The sequence below is a fragment of the Zalophus californianus genome, chromosome 9 (assembly GCF_009762305.2).
Source record: "Zalophus californianus isolate mZalCal1 chromosome 9, mZalCal1.pri.v2, whole genome shotgun sequence".
Classification (NCBI taxonomy): Eukaryota; Metazoa; Chordata; class Mammalia; order Carnivora; family Otariidae; genus Zalophus; species Zalophus californianus.
The window spans coordinates 64,610,628-64,633,378 of NC_045603.1; the positions used below are offsets into that span (position 1 = coordinate 64,610,628).

Sequence of the window (22,751 nt, forward strand, 5' to 3'; positions counted from 1 at the left end):
CAGCTCAGGTCATGATCTCAGGGTCCTGGGATAGAGCCCTGCATGGGCTCCCCACTCAGTGGGGAGTTGGCTTGAGGGTTCTCTCTCCCTCTGCACCCCCCTATTTGGTCTGCCCATGCGCCCGTGATCTCTCTCTCTCAAATAAATAAATCTTTTTAAAAAATGGTTTTGTTTTTTATTTTTATTTTTTTTTAAAGATTTTATTTATTTATTTGACTGAGAGAGACAGTGAGAGAGGGAACACAAGCAGGGGGAGTGGGAGAGGGAGAAGCAGGCTTCCCGCGGAGCAGGGCACCCGATGCAGGACTTGTTCCCAAGATCCTGGGATCATGACCTGAGCCAAAGGCAGCACTCAACGACTGAGCCAACCAGATGCCCCAAAAGTTTCTGTGTTTTACATTTTAATTATTTATTTGAAAGCGTGAGAGAGAGCGCCCACAAGCGGGGGGTGGAGGTGGGGGTAGTAGGGGAGGAGCAGAGGGAGAGGGAGAAGCAGATTCCCTGCTGAGCAGGGCGCAGAGGCCGGCTGGATCCAGGGACTCCAAGATCATGACCTGAGCCAAAGGCAGACGGTTAAGGGACTGAGCCGCCCAGGTGCCCCTTAAAAAAAAAAAATCTTAAAAAAATAAAATTCCCATTTTATAGATGAGGCTCCAAGAGAGTAACAATTTACCAAAGTACATAATTTGTAATTATATATGGCTGATAAGTGATGGAAACCAATTTTCCTAATTCCTCCCCTCTCTTCCTTGCCTCAAGCTCTGTCCTGGGTTTAGGAATCCAAGTGGGGATTTGATATGGACAAGGGTTGGGCTTTGAAGGACTAGAACGTTGCAGGCGCGCTGAGGCGTGAGCTGAAGTGGGACCTCAGGGTGCGGAAGAGGCTGCCAAAGGAAGAAGGAGCTACAGGTGCGGTCGAGGGAACCTCTGACCAGGCCTCCAGGGGAAGCCAGGCAGGCTGCCCTCTTCCCAGCTCTGGGGCAATGGCACTCATTCCAAAGTCAGACTCGCCTACATTTTGGGAATTAACTCCCTTCCCCTTTCTGGCTATCCCATGTTTCAAACCCTTTAAGGGTTAAAGCGGCTTCCACGTGATTTTCCCATCACCCAGGTAACTTGGGTTGCTGCTTTGTGCAAGAAAACATGGGAAATAAATAGAAGTCCCAAACAATTTTTCAGTATGTGCACCTAGCCATGCACCCCCCCTTCACCCCCACCCTCAACAGGGAAGCACAACCCGTTGGGTAAAAGGTGCCCGGGGGAGGGGCTCTGCACATTGGCAGGTGCGGGGGAGGGGCTGCCCAGAGAGGGAAGGGGGGAGTGAGAGAGAGAGAGAGAGAGAGAGAGAGAGAGAGGGAGAGGGAGAGGGAGAGGGAGAGGGAGAGGACCCAGTGGGCGGGGGCGGGGGGCGCCCCTTCCTTCAGTCCCCCTCTTGGGCTCTGGGTGCAGCAGGTTCGCGACTGGCAGGTGCCCCAGAGGGTTGGGGGAGGAGGAAACAAGTGGCGTGTGGGAAAGCAGGCCGCGCACACCTGGCGCCCGGTGGAATGAAATCTTAATTAATTATTAAACTGAGTTCCCGCGGGAGGGAGCGAGCCCGTGGCGGCTGGGCGGGAATGGAGGGTGGGGGCCGGGGGAGGGAGGAAGGGTGGAGGAGTGAGGAGTGGGCGCAGGGCGCCGGTTCAGCCTCGGGGGACCCCGGCCGGAAGGAAGCCGACCCCCTGTGCTCCCGGCAGGGGCTAGTCGCCGAGAGACAGAGTGCGTTTGCCGGCGCGCCCGGGGACCCCTGGGTGAGGGTGGGCGGAGAACGCCGCAGGAGGCAGCAGGGGGGTGGAGGGAAGGGGCAGCGGGCGGGACGGCCCCCTCCCTCGGGGTCTTGATCCCAGAACAGAAGCCGCTTGTTTTCCCAGGACTGGGGGAGGGAGCGGCGGGAGAGAGGAGGGGGCGCGCGGAGGGAGGGGCGCTGCTCGGGCTCCCCCACCCCTACCCGGCTCCTCAGAAGGGGAGTGGGCCCCTGCGCGGGGCCCGGGAGGCGGAGGGGGAGGGGGCGCCCAGACAATAGGAGCTTGTGCCTTTAAGGCGGGGAGTCCGGGAGCCGGCGGGGAGGGGACTTCTGGATCCGGGGTAGAGGGCGGCTGCGCTGGCCAGCAAGGAGGGGGCGCGGGCCGGGCGGACTGCGGACGGCGGGAGGGACGCGGCCGGGACGCGCGGGCACGGAGCAGCACCGCGGGACGGCCGGCCGGCCGGCCGGAGCCCGCGGGGGCGGCGGGGCGGGGGCGCGGGGGAGGCGCGGAGCCCGGCCGGCAGGTGAGCCCGCGCCGAGAAGCGGTAGGGGGAGCGGCGGCGCTGGGGCGCTCGGGTCTCGGGGGGCGTGAAGACTCCCGCGCCGCTCCCGAGAGTTTTTGTTGTTGTTGTTGTTGTTGTTGCGGGCACAGAATCGCGCGATGTGGGGAGGCTCGATAGTGTTTGGAGGGGAGCTTGAGGCCGTTGGGACTGGAGAGAGAAATCAGGGCGGAGATGGGGGGCTCAAGGCTCCCACCCTTCACTCCCTTCCTCCACCCGAAGCGCGTGCCCAGCTTGCTGGGACCCGGGGGAAAGGCTTGTACTGGGGGAGGGGCTGGCTGAGGTTTTTGCAGCGGGGCTGTGGGGTGAGCCTCTGAGTTTGGGGTAGAGTGTGATTGTGTTTAGGGGAGGGGGGCAGGCTGGGAGGAGGGATGCCCTCTGCCTGCAAGAGTTCCCTCCACTCCCCTAGCCCCAGACCTTGGCAATGAAAAGGGTGGTGTCTAGGGCCCGCTGCAGGGGGGAGCAGACTTGATTCTCAGCGGGGCCTGACTGGAAACCTAGACGTGGAAGCAGGCGGTGGGGACTCTCTCCCCATGCCCTCCCCTTACCAGAACACCCCTGTGAGGTGGAAAAACCTGGGTGTGGGGGGGTGTTGTGTGGTTGGGCGTGGAAGTGGGAGCCTTCTGCAGTCTTCAGGGAGACCAAGGATCGGGGAAGGGAGGAGAAGGCAGTCCTGGACGTCCAGATACAGGCCCTGGGGGAGGCTCCTCTACATCTGGAAAGGCCTGGAATCGAGGCCCACTTCCCAGCATGGTGGGCGGTGCTGGCACTTGAAGGGCCCTGCCTGGGCAGCGCCTTCTACCATGAACTTTCTGAAGTCGTTTTAAATCCCCTGGAGCCTCCTTCTGCCAAGGAGGGCAGGGGCAGGGACAGACCGAGGTGGCCAGGAAGAGGGTTTGGGAGAAGCAGTGGGCAGAGCTATCCTTGGGGCTGGGCCTTGGCTTGCCTCAGACTCTGGGTCTCAGGCTGGAGAATCAGGGTTGGGAGGGACTTGAGATCTGGGAGGCACTGGGCCTCCAGCTGCCAAGCTAAATGGATATGGCTCCGGCTGTGGGAGCCAGCGGTGCCTGGAGCTGCAGATCTGTGAGAGAGAGCAAGGACCGGGACCCAGGGGAGGAGGAGGTCAGAGGCACAGGCTCAGGAGCCTGTCCCTAGGGAAGAGGGAGGTGGTCTGTGGTTAACAGTGATGCGTTGTTTTGGACAGTGAGGGTTGGGGGACCATGTAGGGAAGTTTTGTGGCTTTGAACAGTGCCCTCCCCTGTTCCTTGTCATACCAACCTAGTGTGGGGTGCCAGGAGTGCTGGGAGCCTGGTGAGTTCTCCAAGGTGGGCGATGTCTGGAGTGGAGCTCCAGATGGGATGGGTGCAGTTAGTTGGACAGTTACACAGCTCTGAAACTATCCCCTCTGGGAGATCAGAGTGTCCTGGGGACAGTCATGCATTCTTTTGGACAGTGTCTGCCCCTTCCTCTGTGGGTATGAGCCAGATACTAGGATGTGCTTCCAGGAGGCTGGGAACACAGCCAGAAACAGGTCCTTTGGGAACAGAGGTCTGGGCCATTTGGGGGGTGTGTGTGGTAAATATAGGGCAGGGGACTGGCGAGTAGGAGGAAGGCTGAATGAAGTAAAATGTCATGGTGGGGGTGGTGGGAAACCTGCTCACTCTGGGCTATGTCTCCAGCAGCTCTGGGGGCTGACAGCCGAGGACACCGGGACTGATGGAACCAGGTGTCTGACTGGCTGGGGAGATGTGTGGTCTTGCTTATGACTTTTCTGTCTTTCCATTTCTTGGACAGGGGCAGAGTTTTGGGTCCAAAGTGGTAATAGGGTGGGGGAGAAGAACTCATTTATCGAGTGTGTACTATGTGACAGATACTGTTGGATTCTTTTCTCACAGCTACTACTATTCCCATTTTACAGATGAAGAAACTGATGCAGGGACATAGTAACGTGTTCAGGGCTGTGGGCTAGCACATAATTACTCTCAGGTTTGAAGCCTGGTCTTGCTCCAAAGATCATGCTTCCAGTGAAGTAGTTTGAAGAGCCAGGCTTCCTTTGGTGACTTTTTCCAAATGCCAACCTGACCCAAAGTCTTGGATTTCTGATCTGTCCCTCCAGAGGGTGCTGTTGGTGGTGTGAAGGGGTTGAAGGGCATGCTGCTCTGTGGGGTATGGGAGAAGGGATGCTGAGAGAAGTGGGCTGAGGGTGAACTAGGGATGGGGGTTTCCAGCATGCAGAGAGGTCCCCAGTCTGCCTTCTCTTTTGTGGGCCTCTGGGTGTCTGCTTGAAGCACCACATGTCTGCCCTCCCCACCGTGTCCCCTAGTGAGTACAAATGTCAAGGCTGCTAGCTCTGAAGGTTTAAGTACAAGGAGCCCCAGGGTGCCCTGTGGGCATGGAGGAGGATGACAGTGCTCTCATTGCTAGGAGGCACGCACGTGGGGCACGCTGAGGGTGTTGCCCTGGAGTCCTCCCCATCCTGGCTCAAGGCGCTACCCTCGAGGAGACCTGAGATTTGGGTCTGATTCAGTGGCCCGGGATCTCTGTGACTTGGGCCAGCCACATAAAGCTGCTATGCACCTTGTTTTCCTTTCTTTTTTTCTTTTTCTTTTTTTCCCCCCTGTCAAATCTGTGCTCCAGGTGGCCACAGAAGCAGCTACACAGGGTTTTGGTGAAGATCAGATGGAATTAGGCATGTGAGAGGACCTTGAAAAGTTTAAAGCACAGAGAAAGCATTGTCTACGGAGCCATTTTAGGAACACTTACTTAGATTCTACTAGGTGTGGCAGACAGGGCAGTGAGCAAAACGGGCCCAAATCCCTGCCTTCATGGAGCTCACATTCCAGTGAGGAGAGACAATGAGCAAATAAGGAAAATATATAGAATGGCAGTTGCTGATAAGAGCTATGGAGAGAAATAAAGCATAAAGCTGGGAAGAGAGATAGGGAGCTCCAGGAAAGGGGGTTGCTATTTTAATAGAACGGTCAGAGAAAGACTCACTGATAAGGAGACATTTGAGCTGTGACCTGGAGGAGCTCCTGTAGCGGCAGAGGACACGGCGGCGAGCACCACAGTCCCAGGCCGGCCTATGCACGGTGTGTTGGGGAACAGCAAGGAGGCTCATAGGACTGGAGTGCAGGGAGGAAGATGAAGAGTCATAGGATTATCACTGTTTGTTTTTATTTCACATTAGCTGCTCAATGCAAATGCCCTTGAGGTTGCTTTTTTTTTTTTAAGATTTTGTTTATTTATTTGAGAGAGAGAGAGAGAGTGCTGGGAGGGGGGAGAGCAGAGGGACAGAGTGGGAGGGAGAGGGAGAGGGAAAGGGAGAGAATCCCAAGCAGACTGTGCACTGAGGGTGCAGCTGACACGGGGCTCGATCTCACCACCCTGAGATCATGACCTGAGCTGAAACCAAGAGTCAGACACTTAACCGACTGAGCCACCCAGACATCCCATCTTGAGCTTTCTGTCTTTTCAACGTATTTCTTTTTTTTTTTTTTTAAGATTTTATTTATTTATTTGACAGAGAGAGAGATAGCAAGAGAGGGAACACAAGCAGGGGGAGTGGGAGGGAGAAGCAGGCTTCCCGCTGAGCAGGGAGCCCGATGCGGGGCTCAGTCCCAGGACCCTGGGATCATGACCTGAGCCGAAGGCAGATGCTTAACGACTGAGCCACCCAGGAGCCCCTCAGCATATTTCTTGAGTCCTTACCCTAAGCTGGGCTGAGTACTTGGTGCTAAGGATAAAGTGCTGAGCAAAATAGTGATAATCCCTACCCCTCACAAAGTTTATAGTCGGAGGGGTGGGGACACACATTGAACAAGGGGCAATTTAATTATAATTGTGGTAAGTACTATAGAGGAAACACACAGACGGTAAATGGGACGAAATGTAGTCTGGGTTGGGGAGCCGGGACATCTTCCCTGAGGAAGTTCCTTCTAAGCTGTGACCCGAGGAAGAAGTTGAATTTGGCCTGGTGAAGTGTGCGTGGCGTGAGTGTGATGGGGAATGATGTGGAAAGAGATTCCCTTTTGTATAGAGGTCACCGATTGGCAGCTCACAGGCTGAATTCATTCCATAGACGTGACTTACTTGGCTTGCAGTGTTGAAAAATGTGAATTACTTGCCAACATTTAAAAATCAGGAGCTGTCACATTACAGTGTACATTTTTTTCGGCTTCTGTTGAAAATGAGAAGATCAGGCTCTGCTGGGATGCCAGTGGCAGCTATCTACTAGTGTGGGGTGGTGCGTGCCCCTGCCGTTCCCGGGGGGGGGGGGGCACTCCGTAGTTCCTCCCACATCTCCTAAGCCGGGGTGGGGGGGGCTTTGCTCATTGACACAGGCACTTGAGTTTGTCACCGCCCACGAATCAGTGCTTTTTGGGGAAGAGGTGAACATGTAAGTGTACTACTTGGAGGTCAGGCAGATCTGGGTTCGAATCTCGGTTCTTACGGCTCTGTGGCTCCTTGATCTAGGGCCAGTTACCTCCCTCCCTCTGTCTCCCGTTTTCTGGCCTGTTGAAGGGGGACACCGTCGTCTTCCTCCGGGATTTTATTTGAGTGATATGTTGTCTGAAGGGCTTAGTTTGGCCGTGAACGTACTCAGTTTATGATAGCTACTGGTGGTGGTAGGGAGTGATGGTGGTGTTAATACCAGCTCGTTCCTTTCTCCCAGCAGCATGTCGTGGTTTAGTGGCCTCCTGGTCCCCAAAGTGGATGAACGGAAAACAGCCTGGGGTGAGCGCAATGGGCAGAAGCGTCCACGCCGTGGGACTCGGACCAGTGGCTTCTGCACGCCCCGCTATATGAGCTGCCTCCGGGATGCACAGCCCCCCAGTCCCACCCCTGCAGCGCCCCCTCGGTGCCCCTGGCAGGACGAGGCCTTCGTCCGGAGGGGTGGCCCGGGCAAGGGCCCAGAGCTGGGGCTGCGAGCGGTGGCCCTGGGCTTTGAGGACCCGGAGGCGACGGCCGCCGTGGCCCTTGACGTGACAGCCGGGCGTCGGCGGTCCTGCTGGCGGCGCCTGGCCCAGGTGTTCCAGTCGAAGCAGTTCCGCTCGGCCAAGCTGGAGCGCCTGTACCAGCGGTACTTCTTCCAGATGAACCAGAGCAGCCTGACGCTGCTGATGGCCGTGCTGGTGCTGCTGGCAGCCGTGCTGCTCGCCTTCCACGCGGCGCCCGCCCGCCCCCAGCCCGCCTACGTGGCCCTGCTGGCCGGCGCCGCCACCCTGTTCGTGGCGCTCATGGTGCTGTGCAACCGGCACAGCTTCCGCCAGGACTCCATGTGGGTGGTGAGCTATGTGGTGCTGGGCATCCTGGCCGCTGTGCAGGTTGGGGGGGCCCTGGCAGCCACCCCCCGCAGCCCCTCCGTGGGCCTCTGGTGCCCTGTGTTTTTTGTCTACATCACCTACACGCTCCTACCCATCCGCATGCGCGCAGCTGTCTTCAGTGGCCTGGGCCTGTCCACCCTGCATTTGATCTTGGCCTGGCAGCTCAACCGTGGCGACGCCTTCCTCTGGAAGCAGGTGGGTGGTCGGGGAGGTGGGCCTTGGGACCCCAGGCCAGGAATGAGAAGGGGTGTAGTGATCGAGGGTGGCAGGGGTGTGGGTCATGGGTGGATACCGGGGGCGGGGCTGTGTCCAAGGGGAGGGGCAGATGACGGGAGGCCAAGTTTCAGGGGTGGGCTGCATCTGGGATCTGGAGCTGAGGGCACTGCTGAGGGGAGGGAGGGCCCCCGGACCCAAGCCTGCGCTCTGCAGGCCCCAGTCTGCAGCTCTTTAGCCTGAGGCCCTTGAAGCAGCGTAGCCCATAGATGTGAGGGAGCACTGGAGCCACGAAGGTGATGTCTAGCCCCAGGGTCCCGGGCAGGACCGAGAGGGCGCTGTTGGCTACAGCAGGCCTTGGCATCTCTGGCCCCAAGTTGATAACCTGAGACTCAGGCCCTGGTGCCATCCCTGAAAAGCAGCTCCAGGTGGCGATCTGGAGGGATCAAGCAGGGTTTGGAGGGAGTGAGCAAGGGAGGAGTTGCTTCTCTACTGGACCAAGGCCATCTCTGAGAGGACAGGGAGGGTGACAAGTGGGATCAGTTTTCTCTGGTGCTGGGCGTGGTTTGAGTGGAGTTGGACTGTAGAAAAGAGGGGCATCAGGGTCGGATCTCTTCCTGCCGTCCTCCCACTGAGCACCAGGGCTCCGGCAGCCCTGCCTTGAGGTTCTCTGTCCATGCCAGCTACTGTATCCGGGTTCTGAGTGGTGTGTGGGGAGGGGCTTGACAGCACCATGTTGAGGGAGAAATCATGGCTTGGCTGCGGGCAGACCTGCTGGTGCAACGGGCTGAGTTCTTCTCTGTGAGATCTTAGACAATGAACCTCACTTCTCCCAGCCTTAGTTTCCCAGTAGGTAAAACCGGGATAAAAATAGTATCTACCTCAGGAGGTTGCTGTTAGGGCCCCACCCTCTCCCAGGGTGGAGTAGAACCTGGGGACAGGGAGGTGTGGGAGTGCTGTAGGGGATGGTACCCAGGGAAGGGCCTTCCTGGAAGTCCCTTTCAGAGAGACAAGAGCCTGGGGAGTCTGCCGTTTTGGGTCATCCCCCTGACCAGGGAGCAGAGACCAGGACATCTTGCCTAGCTGATCCTTCAGGGCATAGCCCCTAACCAACGTAGCTCATGATCCCTTTCTTGGCACCCTGATTTTGAGGGTGCTGTCCTCTGTCTTGCTCAAGTTTTGAGGGAGTCCCGCCTCTGCCTTGCCTAGGGCTTGTGGCCTGTAGCCCACCCTAGCCCCACCCACAAAGAGGAAGTTGCCTGGGGCTTCCAGGGTGAGAAGCTGGGTGCTCTGGCATGATGCCCTTCTCCGCCCAGCTTGTGCTCCGGAACAGAATGTACCTTTTTAAAAGTAACTTTATAGCCCATTTGTTTGTGGAGCACGCACCCACAGGGCAGTCAGACCTCTTAAAGAGCCAGGGTCTTTCTGCCTCTGCTAGCCCCCCACTTCTCACCAGGATAGCTATCGCACTGGGCTTTGGAGTTGGACTACCCTCCTGGGGAAGGAGGAGCTTGGAGGTGGTGCCTCCCCAGCTCCCCCCCCTCACCTCCCCTCCCCGCCTTCTCTCTGGCTGGCCAGGGGTGGGTGGGTGTCTCTTCTCTGTTCTTAGCTGGCATGGTGCCCAGAACCAGGCCGAGGGCCTGATTGGGGAGGCGCAGCCCCGTGGAGGCCAGGATTGTGCCAGCCTCCTGCCTCCCCAGGGGCACCCAGCTGCAGCCTGACCCAGTAGGCCGCAGCAGGCACGTTCTTAGGGTGAGTGGGGAAAGTCACCCCTGCCCCTGTGCCCGTCCCCAGAGCCAGGGTTGCCCATACCCCTTCTCTGAACTGAGAAGGATTGAGTCTCTGTGTCCAGTTGACCTATGCGAATCTGGATGGCTTGGGGCCATGGCCTCCTTTCTAGGCTCCTTGCACAGCCCCTTTCCAGATCCAGCCCTGCTCACGCTCATGGGAAGGAGCCTTCGTTCTCCTCTGACCCACTCATTCAGATGCACTGAGCAGTTTCACCCAGCGGCCCCTCCTGGAGTCTCCTAGAGTGCCCTGGCATCCCTTTTTTCTCACAGTCGATAGGGGTCTGCCCTGCGTACAGATCTATTTCAGTCTCTCGTCCCCCTTCCCCTTCCCTCCCCCATGACTCACTTTTTCCTCTTGGGCTCCTGGGGCCAGGAAGGGAAGTTGCCTGGTTAACCCCCCCTTTTTCTCCCCCACTGGGGGCTATTCTTAGAAACCCCTAAGGGAGATAGTGTGCCCCCCTCTTCAGCCCTGCTGCTGGAAGGGGGGCCTTGTGAGCTGGACTGGGAAGGGAAGCTAGGAGGCCGTTCCTAGAGGGTCAGAGTGAGAAATGGCTTGGGGGTTTGCTGAACCTACCGCTCCATTTCATCTAAGAAACATGAAACTGAGGCCCCAGAGATTAAGTGACCTGCCCAAGTTTGCAGGACTAGTTCTGGTTCTGGGGAAAGCCCAGAATTCCTGGCTTCCAGTTGGTGCTCTTTCCCTCCCTTCTCCCCAAACCAGAACCCTGCCCCAGCCAACTCTGGGGCGGAGCCACAGGTGCCAGGTTAACCCCTGAATTTCCAGAAACACTGAGGCCAGTTTTCCCTAGACTTGCTCTCCGGTGAGTGCTACTGATGCTGAGGAGGTTCTGACTGTCCTCAGATCGGGGTCCTAGGGCATGGGGCCTGGCTGTGCCAAGAATTGGGAGTGCCGGGGCATGGTGGGCAACTCTTCCCAGGTGGAAGGGAAGGTCCCACGTTAGTAGAATTGATGATTCCCAAGCCTGGTCTCTGAGGCTAGGCCTCAAGAGCTTGGGTGAGTGAAGTGAGTAGGAATCTTGGAAATCTGGAATACCGTGCAGTAGGGTTTGGACACAGGCTTTGGAGTCTGACTGTCCTGGGTTCAAGTTCCACACCAGCCACTATTAGCTGTGTGGTTTTGGGCACATTACTTAGCTTCTCTGTGCTGGAATGCCTTACCTTTAAAATGAGATACTGTTAGCCGTTTCATAGAGTTAGGAGAAATCCGTTAGTTACTGTATACGAGGCAGCTATAGAAATCAGGAATATTAAATAGGAGGTAGCCAACATATTAGCCAATAGTAATAATAGTAGTAATTATCGTAATTATTATATGAAGTTATGTCAGAGCAGGGAGGGACCTTAGAAATCTTCTTACTGTCCCTCTCCAGGTTCTAGATGAGCATACAGAGGCCCAGAGAGATGAGGTGACTTGTCCTGGGCATTGATAGGAGGTTGTAGAGCTCAAGTCTCCTGGGTGTTGTCCTGTGAGGAGATCCACATGCAGAAGAAGCAGCATTTGTTTTTTGTTTGCGCTGACTGTGGGGCAGGAAATCGTAGTGTGCTGGGCACAGGCCCCATGACCCACCTTGCCCTGGTTGGTGCTTCTGCTCCCAGGAGTTGTGAAAAGGTCCCATTTCTAGCTGTGGAGTGATCTGGGGAGGGGGCCGGAGTCCTGTGGGAGAAGGGGGAGATGTGTTAACAGGGGTTGGGACAGCTCGGGGACAGACAGGGCACAGGATCCTGGCTTCCTCCCCGAGGGAAGGCATGCACAGAGAGCCTAGCAAGTTGCACCTGCGCGGGGTGGGGGTGGGGGTGGTCACGCGTCTGCCACTGCCGCCCTCTTGCAGCTGGGTGCCAGCATGTTGCTGTTCATCTGCACCAACATCATCGGCATCTGCACGCACTACCCGGCTGAGGTGTCTCAGCGCCAGGCCTTTCAGGAGACCCGTGGTTACATCCAGGCCCGGCTGCACCTGCAGCATGAGAATCGGCAGCAGGTGGGGCTGCTCTCCCTGTCCGAGGCCTTTCCCGTCCTCACCCCCAAAGAACCCACAGACTGGGTCCGCTGCCTTGTACCACTCCATGGAATAAGTGTGGATGGTTCCCCCCCCCCCCCCCGCCCCGATCGTGCATCACACCGGCTGTGTGACGCTGGGGATCCTGTCTTGTCCGAGGGTGGGAGAGGGTAGATGGGAGCACAGTGAGGGGTTGCACGGGGGTGCTCAGAGCGGGCTGGGGCGTGTATCTGCTGTACGCTCTCATGGGGGAGGTCCAGAAGGGAAGCTCAGGTCTCCAGAGGGGTCTGGGAGGGCCCTGGGGTGGTGGAGGCATCAGGAGGAGTTGCAGCGTGAGGCCGAGAAGGTAGTGGTGCCCCGTTGAAACCACTGGTCTAGGAACGGCTGCTGCTGTCCGTGTTGCCCCAGCATGTTGCCATGGAGATGAAAGAAGATATCAACACAAAGAAGGAAGACATGATGTTCCACAAGATCTACATCCAGAAGCATGACAATGTCAGGTAGGGGGGGAGGGGGAGGAGCCCGGGAGGAATGGGGGACCGGGGAGTCTTTGAGCGCCACGTGGTCCTTCCATTTTCTGCCATTGTCCACAGCATCCTGTTTGCAGATATTGAAGGCTTCACCAGCCTGGCATCCCAGTGCACCGCACAGGAGCTGGTCATGACCCTGAACGAGCTCTTTGCCCGGTTTGACAAGCTGGCTGCGGTGAGGGGGCTGGGGCTGGGGGTGGCGTGCGCATAGCCTTACTGGGGCGGCCTGGCACGGTGGGGACAGGTGGTGACTCAGTGAGGGTGCTGGGTGGGCAAGAGAGTGAGAGCGACTCTCCCCAACTCTCCCCTTTAGGAAAATCACTGCCTGAGGATCAAGATCTTAGGGGACTGTTACTACTGTGTGTCGGGGCTGCCGGAGGCCCGGGCAGATCATGCCCACTGCTGTGTGGAGATGGGGGTGGACATGATCGAGGCCATCTCGTAAGCAGTGCCCCTCCCAGGCCTCCTGGAACCGAGGGTGCCCCCACCGACTCCTACCCTTTGACATATCCTCAGGATTTTTCCTCAGTTGTGGCTATTTCTCTGTCTTGGAGGCCCATCACCAGGGAGGGGAGTGCATATTTCTTCAGCCTGTGCAGCTGAGGCCCCAGCCAGCCGGGCAGGGTAGGGGAGCCAGCGTGAGGGCATTTGGGCTGGTGCAAGTGCTAGCTGAGCTGGCCTGAGGGGAGAACAGGGACTCTCCCCTTTCTGGCTCAGTTCCACAGGATGCGGCAGGGCCACGGCTGGTGAACATAGTCCTCAAACATTTGTCTCTGAGACCCAGGCAGCCTTTTGCCCACGTCCAGCCAAGGGCTGCGCTCCTGTGCCCCGCATCTGGGTCTGTCCCTGTCTGTCCGGCTCCGAGGGGAGTGAAGGGCCTGAGCTCTGGGCTGGGAGTGGGGAGGACCGTGCCAGGAGCTGAACCGGAGCCGCCTCCTCCCAGGCTGGTACGTGAGGTGACCGGTGTGAACGTGAACATGCGCGTGGGCATCCACAGCGGGCGTGTGCACTGTGGCGTCCTTGGCCTGCGGAAGTGGCAGTTCGATGTGTGGTCCAATGACGTGACGCTGGCCAACCACATGGAGGCGGGGGGCCGGGCCGGGTGAGTGTGGGGTACAGGTGGTGAGGGATGGGGACGGGAATGAGGTGGGCAAGCCCAGGCCTCACCCTCCTGTTCCCTCCCAGCCGAATCCATATCACCCGGGCCACGCTGCAGTACCTGAATGGGGACTATGAGGTGGAGCCAGGCCGCGGCGGTGAGCGTAACGCCTACCTCAAGGAGCAGCACATTGAGACCTTCCTCATCCTGGGAGCCAGCCAGAAACGGGTCAGGCCGGGGTGGGGGCGTGGGGGGGGGGAGGCAGGCAGGGAGGAGGGCAAATGTGGGCAGCAGACAGATTTCTTCTCCGGGCCCCTTTTCTGATCCTGCACCCGGCTGCCTGCACAGAAAGAGGAGAAGGCCATGCTGGCCAAGCTGCAGCGGACACGGGCCAACTCCATGGAAGGGCTGATGCCCCGCTGGGTGCCTGACCGCGCCTACTCCCGGACCAAGGACTCCAAGGCTTTCCGCCAGATGGTGAGGGGCCCGCGGCACTAGGACCTGAGGCCTCACTTGCCTGACACTCTGTACCCCCCCTTCTCTCTTCTGCCTTCCTTGTTGTGGCTCCTGCGTCTCCACGTACGACTTCTGGTATTGGGGGCAGGAGGAATGACTTCATACCAGGGGTCCCGAGCCCCGCAGAGTACATGGGGGGATCCCTCAGTGCACCGTTGGGGATGGGGAAGGGATGATGGAGGTGAGGGTGGTCTGCCCTTCACCTCACTGGCACACTTTGTCCCTTTCTCCAGGGCATTGATGACTCCAGCAAAGACAAGTAAGTCAGGTTATCGAGGAGGGGGGAAGAGGAGGGGAGAAGGCACTTGCAGCCTGGGACAGGGCTGCGGGGAGCTGAGGCCCCCTCTTTCCTGGACCTTAGGTGTGTCATGGGGGAGCCAGGGCCACACCCCCCGCTCACTCTGTTCTTGGGTGTTGCCCATGCCCTTCCCTTCTCATTGCCTCTCACATGGCACTGCTCATGCCCCTGGTGAAGCCATGTCCCCTGCCCTCAGCCGGGGTGCCCAAGATGCCCTGAACCCCGAGGATGAGGTAGATGAGTTCCTGGGCCGTGCCATCGATGCCCGCAGCATTGATCAGCTACGGAAGGACCATGTGCGCCGCTTCCTGCTCACCTTCCAGAGAGAGGATCTTGAAAAGAAGGTTTGGGGGATTTGAGAGGCAGAGGGACGAGGGCCGGGTGAGGAGGGGAGGTCCAGGCAGGAAGGCTGAGCACAAGTGAGGGAACAGGAGAGGTTATTTTGGGAATGGGGGGAGAGGCGCGACCACAGGGCACGGGGGGATTCCTATCACCGGGGCCACTGCTTCCCCTCCTTGGGGCCCCGGGGAGTGCCCTGCCTCCCCCAGGGCAGAGCCCAGCGCCCAGCTCAGCCTCCTCCCCCTCAGTACTCACGGAAGGTGGACCCCCGCTTCGGAGCCTACGTGGCCTGTGCGCTGCTGGTCTTCTGCTTCATCTGCTTTATCCAGCTCCTCGTCTTCCCACAGTGAGAGCCCTGTCCCCCCTCACTCTGCTTCTCTTCCCTCCACCACTTCCCAGAACCTTCCCGGACACCCATGCCCTGCAAGCTTACGGCCCGTGGAGCCCGCACCCTGCCCATCTGGGGAGTGGGACAAGGACGCCCAGATACCCCAGAGTAACGTTCCTCCCGGCCCCCTTCTGCCGCAGTTCAACCCTGCTGCTTGGGATCTATGCCGGTATCTTCCTGCTGTTGCTGACCACCGTGCTGACCTGTGCCGTGCCCTCCTGCGGCTCTGTACGTTGGGGGTTCTTCCAGGGCTGGTGGGGGCGGGCGCTGGCTGGGCTGGGCTGGTAAGGCACGTGGGGACAGGGAGGAGGAGGCCAGGCCTCCCCCCGCCCGCCGGGCCCCATCCTTGGTTGGCCTTCCCCCTTGGCTGACACCGTCTTTAACTCCCGGTCTCTGGCCTGTCCGCAGCTCTTCCCCAAGGCCCTGCGACGTCTTTCCCGCAGCATTGTCCGCTCTCGGGCACACAGCACTGTGGTTGGCATCTTTTCAGTCTTGCTTGTGTTCACCTCTGCCATCGCCAACATGGTAAAGGTCCAGTGGGGACTCTTCTTCCCTTCGTCTGTGCCAAGCACTGCTCTGGGCCCTGGGGGTAGGCAGAGGAAGAAGGCCCATTTCCTGCCCTCCTAGAGCTCGTTATGCCAAAGGAGGGGATGAGGTTAACTCGCGTCCCCCTTTCTCCTTGCTCTCTGTACCTTCTGTCACCCTCAGTGAGAACTTTGATCTCCAGGGTATAAGGCAGGGGGGCATGGCCCTTGTAACCACTCCCCTCCGTGCTTACCCTGATGTGTCTCCCCCAACTTTTGCAGTTTACCTGTAACCACACCCCCATACGGACCTGCGCAGCCCGGATGCTGAATGTAACACCCGCTGACATCACCGCCTGCCACCTGCAGCACCTCAATTACTCTCTGGGCCTGGATGCTCCCCTGTGTGAGGGCACCGCACCCACTTGCAGCTTCCCTGAGGTGTCCAAGCCATGCTCAGGCGGGACTGGGTTGGGGTTCCAATCAGTACTAGTTGTCGACTCCTCTGGGTCAGGCCTGGCGATGGGCACTGGGGGCCCAGGTCTCACCAGCGTCCCTGCGGCAGAAGCAGCCAGGGGCCCTGGTGTGCTGGGGGGCGGGGTGTGGAGGCTGAAGGAGCTTTGGGTTTGAGGTTGTGGAGGGGAGTGCAGGGCTCTTCCTGCATGGGGTCGGGGGTGCCGTGGCTTCATCCAACACCACCTCTGCCATCGCCCCCTCCCCCCCCAGTACTTCGTTGGGAACATGCTGCTGAGTCTCTTGGCCAGCTCTGTCTTCCTGCACATCAGTAGCATCGGGAAGTTGGCCATGATCTTTGTCCTGGGGCTCATCTATTTGGTGCTGCTTCTGCTGGGCCCCCCAGCCACCATCTTTGACAACTATGACCTGCTGCTTGGTGTCCATGGCTTGTGAGTTTATCCTCAACCCCTTTCATTCCCTAGGAGCCTCCTGACCCTGCTGGTCACTGTGAGTCTCTCTGGTGCCCAGGCCTCTGTGCCCTTGGAATGCTATCACTCACCCCTCACCTGTGGCGGAAAAGGAGGCAGGGGAGGAGCTCCCAGCACGTGACTTCACAGTCACCCCAAGGAAACCCCAGTCCTGGGAAGTCCCTGTATCTTTAGGCCAGACATTTAAAAAAATTCCCTCTCTCATTTGCATGGTTCCTTCGTACGCATTCTCTTAACCACCTGTAGGTCACACAGCTGCTTTGTGGCAGAGCCCTGGCTGGGAATCAAAACGTCTGACTCCTGCTTAGGGCCTTTGGCGGGGTTACCACACTGGCTTTTCCTCTGCAAACCCCACCCCTTGTGATATGGGGCCATAGCTTGGTGTGGTGGTAGGAAAAGCCTCTGGAGTCCACTTGGGTTTGAATCCCGCTCTGCTGCTCATTAGCTGTGTGACCTTGGGCAGGTGAGTTAACGTGTCTGAGCCTCAGTTTCCTCATCTGTAAAATGGCAGTGGCACCTGTATCGTAGGGGATTGTAAAGATCATGGTAACTAACCTTTGTCGAAGCCTTCCTGCACGCCAGGTGCCGCGCTAGGCCTCTTGTGCGTGTTATTTAGATCTCGTCCCTCTTTTACTGCTGAGGAAACAGGCCTAGACTTAAGCAACTTGTTCCGGGTCACAGGACAGGTAAGTCGAGCAGCCAGGAGTGGAACCTTCTCTTAACCTCTGCTCTTAACGAGTTCGTGTAAGCAAAGGCCCTGGCCCTGTGCCTGATTTTATGCTCTGTGCTCGGTAAATGCAGTTTCTGCCTCCCCTTCCCTCTGCCCCCACCCAGCAACCCAAGAAGAACCGATGACGTTGTTTCTTGTATCTTCTTGCCAGGGCTTCTTCCAATGAGACTTTCGATGGGCTGGACTGGTGAGTGAGGGCTCCGGGCCGGGGAAGGGTAAGGCTGCCCCGTGCCTCTTTCAGACCCTGAGCTTGCCTCTGCTTACCCTCAGCCCAGCTGCGGGGAGGGTGGCGCTCAAGTACATGACCCCCGTGATTCTGCTGGTTTTCGCACTGGCGCTGTATCTGCACGCCCAGCAGGTGGAATCGACTGCGCGTCTGGACTTTCTCTGGAAGCTGCAGGTGACCGAGCGCGGGCCTCTGGGGCAGGGGGAGGGTCCTGGGGACGGGACCTGGGCCAAGCTAGAAATGCATCTTGTTAGCTGGCCGAGGCTCGGGCCGCCCAAGCCCACCCTGGCTCCGAGCCTTCTCTGCGCCCACCCCCTCACCCCTGTGTCATCCTGTCCCTGCTCTTCACCCCTGCCTGTTCTTTAGGTCCCATCCGGCCATGCCTGCCTTCTTCCCTGTGATTCCCTCTGATGCCCGTCTGCAGGCATCAGCCGCTGTACCCGCCCCTTGTGAATGTTGGGCCATGGGTGATGGGTGTGGTGTCCACAGGCAACAGGGGAGAAGGAGGAGATGGAGGAACTCCAGGCTTACAACCGAAGGCTGCTGCACAACATTCTGCCCAAGGACGTGGCTGCCCACTTCCTGGCCCGGGAGCGCCGGAACGACGAGCTCTACTATCAGTCGTGCGAGTGCGTGGCCGTCATGTTCGCCTCCATCGCCAACTTCTCCGAGTTTTACGTGGAGCTGGAGGCCAACAACGAGGGCGTCGAGTGCCTGCGGCTGCTCAACGAGATCATCGCCGACTTCGATGAGGTGCTTGTCTGGTTGCTGTTGCCGCCGAGCAGCTGCGGGGGGCGGCTGGGGGAGTGGGGAGAACTTCGGATGGGAAGGCTGGGTTTGGAGGGGTAGCTGGATGGCGGGGGAGGGAGGGTGGATGGGACCCTGAGATGTCGGGGTAGGAGTGGGGGGGGGCACAGCAGAGGCAAGGACAAGGACCCGCCGGGGTGTCCGAGGCAGCAAGGAGCTCGGCCTCAGTGCGGCGGGGCCGTCACTGCCAGGGAGCAAAGGACAGGAGGCTCGGGCGGGGGGGACGGGATGGGTATCAGCTGGGTGTCACTGGATACGAAAGCACTGGTCTGCGGACAGAGCCCCATGTGAGCCCAAGGAAGCAAGATGGGCCCCTGAATAGAGAAAATGGAAGCGAGCATGAGGAAGTATCCTGAATATCCAGGTCAGGAATGAGCCATTTACTGTTTTGGAGCCAAGTCACTTCTTCACTCTGGCACTCAGTTTCCCAAAAAGTGACAGTTAGAATAACTGGTGGCTAATATCCCTTCTGTGGTCCCGGATTCTGCGAGGGAGCTTTTGAAGCTGAGCTGAAGCTGTACGCGTTAAGTCCTGGCCTGGGGTTCTGACGGACTGCCTGGCGAAGGAGCCCTGTGTTCCGGCTCCTCGGTCCCGCCTTGAGAACGACAGCTGGAAGGCGGGGGCACACTCACTCGAAGGAGGGGAGCTGTTGAAATAGGGAAGCGGGGAGAGGCCGAGGCAGGGCAAGAGTGAGCATCGGGCAGGGTGCGTGCGTTTGGCCTCTCTGCCTTGACAGTCGGGTCTCCCCGTGCTGGCCAGATCATCAGCGAGGAGCGGTTCCGGCAGCTGGAGAAGATCAAGACCATCGGTAGCACCTACATGGCGGCCTCAGGGCTGAACGCCAGCACCTACGATCAGGCAGGCCGCTCCCACATCACCGCCCTGGCCGACTACGCCATGCGGCTCATGGAGCAGATGAAACACATCAATGAGCACTCCTTCAACAATTTCCAGATGAAGATTGGTGAGATGGCCTGGTTGCATGGGGGCTCTTCCCAGGGCTGCTTCTGGGTGAGGCCAAGGAAGCAGCCTAGGGGTGGCGTCACAGACGCCCCATCAGGAATCCTGCGGGATGTCCTTTTCTCCCACCTCCTGTCTCGTCTCACGTTTAGAACAGAGATCATTTGTTGAGGGCCTACTGTGTGCTAGGCCCTGTCCTAGACATTTTAATCTTCATGTTGTCATCCCCTTTTACGGATAGAGACTGACTCTCAGATTAAAATAACTTGGCCACGGCCAAACAGCTAGTAGATGGCTGCAGTGGGATTCAAAACCAGGTTAATTTACACTCCAGTACCTGTGTCCTTATGTATGGCCAGTCTGAGAGGCACCTCTGAGATGAGCTGGGAGCTGGTGGGTGGGAGGAGCGGTTAACGGCGTGGGTTCTGGAGTCACTCTGGTGTGAACTCTGGCTGTTCCACTTACTGGCTTATTTAGCACGTTGCCCAATTCCTCTCAGCTCCCCAAGGCTATCTGTAAAAGGGGCATGATACCTACCATTGAGGGCCGTTGGGGGGATGAAGTAATGGAATGCAAAATGCTTCCCGGAGGGGTTGGCGCAGAGCGAGCTTTTAGTGGATTTAGCTACTGTGATGGCAGTGGCTGTCTTCACTCAGGGGAGCGCCTCAGGACATGCCCAGATCTGCCATTTTTTACAACCAGGACACTTGTCCCTTTGTCACTTTCTTCTCTGGGTCCTTCTAAAGGTTCCAGGAGGTGGGATGACTCCCTGGGCTGACCCTGGAATGTCATTAGTCTCAGTTTTTTCCTGCTGTCCCCATCGCAGGGCTGAACATGGGCCCAGTCGTGGCAGGTGTCATTGGGGCTCGGAAGCCGCAGTATGACATCTGGGGGAACACAGTGAATGTCTCTAGCCGTATGGACAGCACGGGGGTCCCTGACCGAATCCAGGTGAGGGGGATGTGGGCAGAGGCTGGGAAGGGTATGGGTCTAGAGGGCTTCTGCAGGTCCCTCTCTGAGGTCAGCTAGGACAGGGGTAGGGTGGCAGTGTTCTGTGGTTGGGGGGGTGTGTGGTTTGGGGTGGGGCTAGCATGATCAGAGAACCCCTGGACCCCTACAAATGCAGTAGGAAGGATGCCAGGCTAAATGGGTTCCCCTCTCATCCCCCAGGTGACCACGGACTTGTACCAGGTTCTAGCTGCCAAAGGCTACCAGCTGGAGTGTCGAGGGGTGGTCAAGGTGAAGGGCAAAGGGGAGATGACCACCTACTTCCTCAACGGGGGCCCCCCCAGTTAACAGGGCCCAGCTACAGATTCAGCTGTCAGGACCAAGGTGGGCATCTGAGTGGACTCTGGGCTCGCTTGGTGGAGCCATGGCAGGGGGCACGAAGCCTCTAGACCCTGCTGACCACAGAAGGGAGCACACCAGCAGGCTGTGCTTGGATCATGCTCGTCTGCCCTCAGGCTGGTGAACACAAGGGATACCAAGAGGATTATGCAAGTGACTTTTACTTTTCCAACTGGGATAGGGCTGTTGCCTCTTTGTTCCAGCTTTTGGGAGCCAGGGGGCCGGTGGGGGGGTGGAGGGGGGCAGCAGTAGAGGTGGAAGGAGACCTCCTGCCTGAGGGATTAAAATGGCAGCTTGCCATGCCTACCCTTTCCCTGTTTGTCTGGGCAACAGACTCAGGGCTGGGCCCTTCCTTTCCCTCTTTTTCCTGGGAATATTTTGTACAAAGACTGGGGCAGGCCTGAGGAGTGCCTATTCCATGCTTGCCTCTGCTATGCCTGCATCCCCAGCACTGGCCTTGGGTACCCCACCCCGGTCAGTTATCCCTCCTAGGCACAGGGCAGAGGAGGGAGATGCCCTGGGGACCCAGCTCTGTCCATGTTTCAGGGGAATGTTTCCATTTGCCAAATCCTAGTCCCATGATCTGTCCCCAAAGGGGAACAAAGGGACTTTTGACAGCTCAGATTTAGCCCCAGTTCCTGCACAGCTCCAGGGAAAGGGGCATCTGGCCTCATTGGTACTGTGAAAATGCCCAGCCAGAGAGCAAGTGGGTGTGTGCGGATGTCAGAAGACCAGGAGTTGAAAGTTCACGGGCAGGTGCCAAAGAGAGCAGGCCAGCCAGGGAGCGGGGTGGTACCAGACTCTTGATCTGAGGGCCCCACTGGGGTCATGATCAGGTCATTCTGCCCCGTGCGCCCCCCCCGCCCCCCCCCCCCGTGCTCTCTTGCTGTCTGCTGGCAAGGGGACACAGAGCATCTCTACCCATTCTGTTGCCAAATAGAAAAGGGTCAGGGCACGGAGGAGAGTGACCCTGATCTCAAACTCGTCCTCCCAAGTCTTTGGCCCTGGGGAGGGCCTGTGTGTCTGTGTAATGTGTGTGCATGTTGGCCTTTGTGTGTGCAGCTGTTTCCCAGGTCTGTGTGTGTCCTTGTGCTCCTCCTCAGCTCTCTGCCCGGGGTTGCCTCTCTCCTGTGGGCCTCTGTCTTTTGGGAATAAGGCAGGGCTTCTGATTTCAAGGGATGGAGAGAGATGCCTAGGTTGCACAGGAGTGGCGTGGGGTGTGGTTGCAAGAGGAAGGTGGCCCTGGTGAGAGGAGTCGCTTTTTGTGCCAAATCCCTAAGTGCCATTTGGGGGCCGCATGTGCAGCCTGACTGTCTCCCTGCCTGGGGCAGGGACCCAAGCGCCTGCTTGAGCCTCAGTGCTCCGTGCACTTGAACTGTCTGGGGTTTGGTGGGCAGAGGCTCAGGAATTTCCTGGGTTCCCCAGCTGGTGGTATACTTTGGGACCGAGGTAGCATGGGATCTCTCTGAGGACCCAGGTTCCGGTACTAGGGGATAGGGCAAGGGAACCTGAAACTTGGCGTTCCGCAGCCTTCAGTCTCAGTCTAGCGTGTTCCTGGCTCCCCAGTCCCCATGAAGCCTGCAAGGCCTAGAAGGAGGGTTGGAAGGTTGGACTCTAGATTCCCTTCCTATCTCTGCCTTCCTTTTACTCCTTTCCTTGCAGCCTCCTTGCCTCAGGCCTGAATTAGTTGGTGCCTTGGTTTAAGTCAGTAGGCATTAGCCTGAATCTTGCTTGAACATCATTTTGTCTTGGAGGTGATGAGAGAGACAGAGGAGAGAGGGTCCCAGAGTTGCTGGGTTTGGGGAATGGAAGGGATAGGTGGTACTCTTGCCCTTCTCGTGCCCTTTCTGACTCAAGCTCCTTGCAGAGGCCTGGTTTCTGGCTCGTATTGCCTCCCTTGGGGGATCTTCATGCATCAACCAAACGGGCCATCGGGCACTTCATTAGCCATGGCTAGGAGGAGGGGAAAAGACTAGTTGGTCCAGACAGAAAATCAACTTCCTTTCCCCAGCCATATCCCTGGATAGGAAGGGACTGCTTGGAGCCCTGGGTTGGGGGTGAGGGTGTAAGGAGACCAGAGTGGGAAGACCTCAGTCTTCGGTGAGTTGTCTTTGCTTCTTGCCAAGTGGGAGGGGCCTGTCCACACCCACTCCCCATACCACAGTGCCAGCCATGCCCTTCTCCTGGGCTACCATCGCCCCCTTTCTCACCAGGTGATGGGGGAAGTCAGTGGATGGGAGGCCCATGGACTTTGGTTTTATAATGTAACCACTGTGGGGCGGGGGAGGGTGGTGTATCATGTATTTCAGTGAAATATTTAATATATTTAAATATCAATAAAATCAAATTCTTTGT

General features: G+C 58.1%; 1 protein-coding gene across 8 annotated transcripts; it reads left to right on the top strand.

Moving 5' to 3' along the window:
* The first annotated feature begins 1,614 nt into the window (after positions 1-1,614).
* ADCY6 (adenylate cyclase 6) lies at positions 1,615-22,750 on the top strand. 8 transcript variants are annotated; one of them, XM_027594193.2, is made up of 22 exons: positions 1,615-1,755; positions 7,019-7,862; positions 11,521-11,670; positions 12,067-12,188; positions 12,282-12,393; positions 12,532-12,659; positions 13,162-13,320; positions 13,404-13,545; positions 13,666-13,794; positions 14,067-14,092; positions 14,328-14,475; positions 14,719-14,816; positions 14,999-15,086; positions 15,267-15,383; positions 15,665-15,823; positions 16,109-16,287; positions 17,208-17,243; positions 17,327-17,456; positions 17,772-18,035; positions 18,849-19,053; positions 19,876-20,000; positions 20,220-22,750. In XM_027594193.2, exons 2-22 carry the CDS (start codon positions 7,020-7,022, stop codon positions 20,343-20,345), a joined length of 3,486 nt encoding a protein of 1,161 aa, XP_027449994.1. In that variant the 5' UTR covers positions 1,615-1,755; position 7,019; the 3' UTR covers positions 20,346-22,750. The 8 variants fall into 8 exon arrangements, with proteins under 8 accessions (XP_027449994.1, XP_027449996.1, XP_027449998.1 ...); XM_027594195.2 differs by lacking the exon at positions 1,615-1,755 and adding an exon at positions 2,167-2,304; XM_027594197.2 differs by lacking the exon at positions 1,615-1,755 and adding an exon at positions 2,286-2,304 and having other exon boundaries at positions 7,016-7,862.
* Position 22,751: the final 1 nt, after the last annotated feature.

Excerpts from the sequence above, each read along its gene's own strand:
- ADCY6 (XM_027594193.2), top strand. The coding sequence starts at position 7,020 with ATGTCGTGGTTTAGTGGCCTCCTGGTCCCCAAAGTGGATGAACGGAAA. Across the intron at positions 16,288-17,207 it reads CTGCTTGGTGTCCATGGCTT|GGCTTCTTCCAATGAGACTT; the intron begins GTGAGTTTATCC and ends TCTTCTTGCCAG. Across the intron at positions 18,036-18,848 it reads TCATCGCCGACTTCGATGAG|ATCATCAGCGAGGAGCGGTT; the intron begins GTGCTTGTCTGG and ends CGTGCTGGCCAG.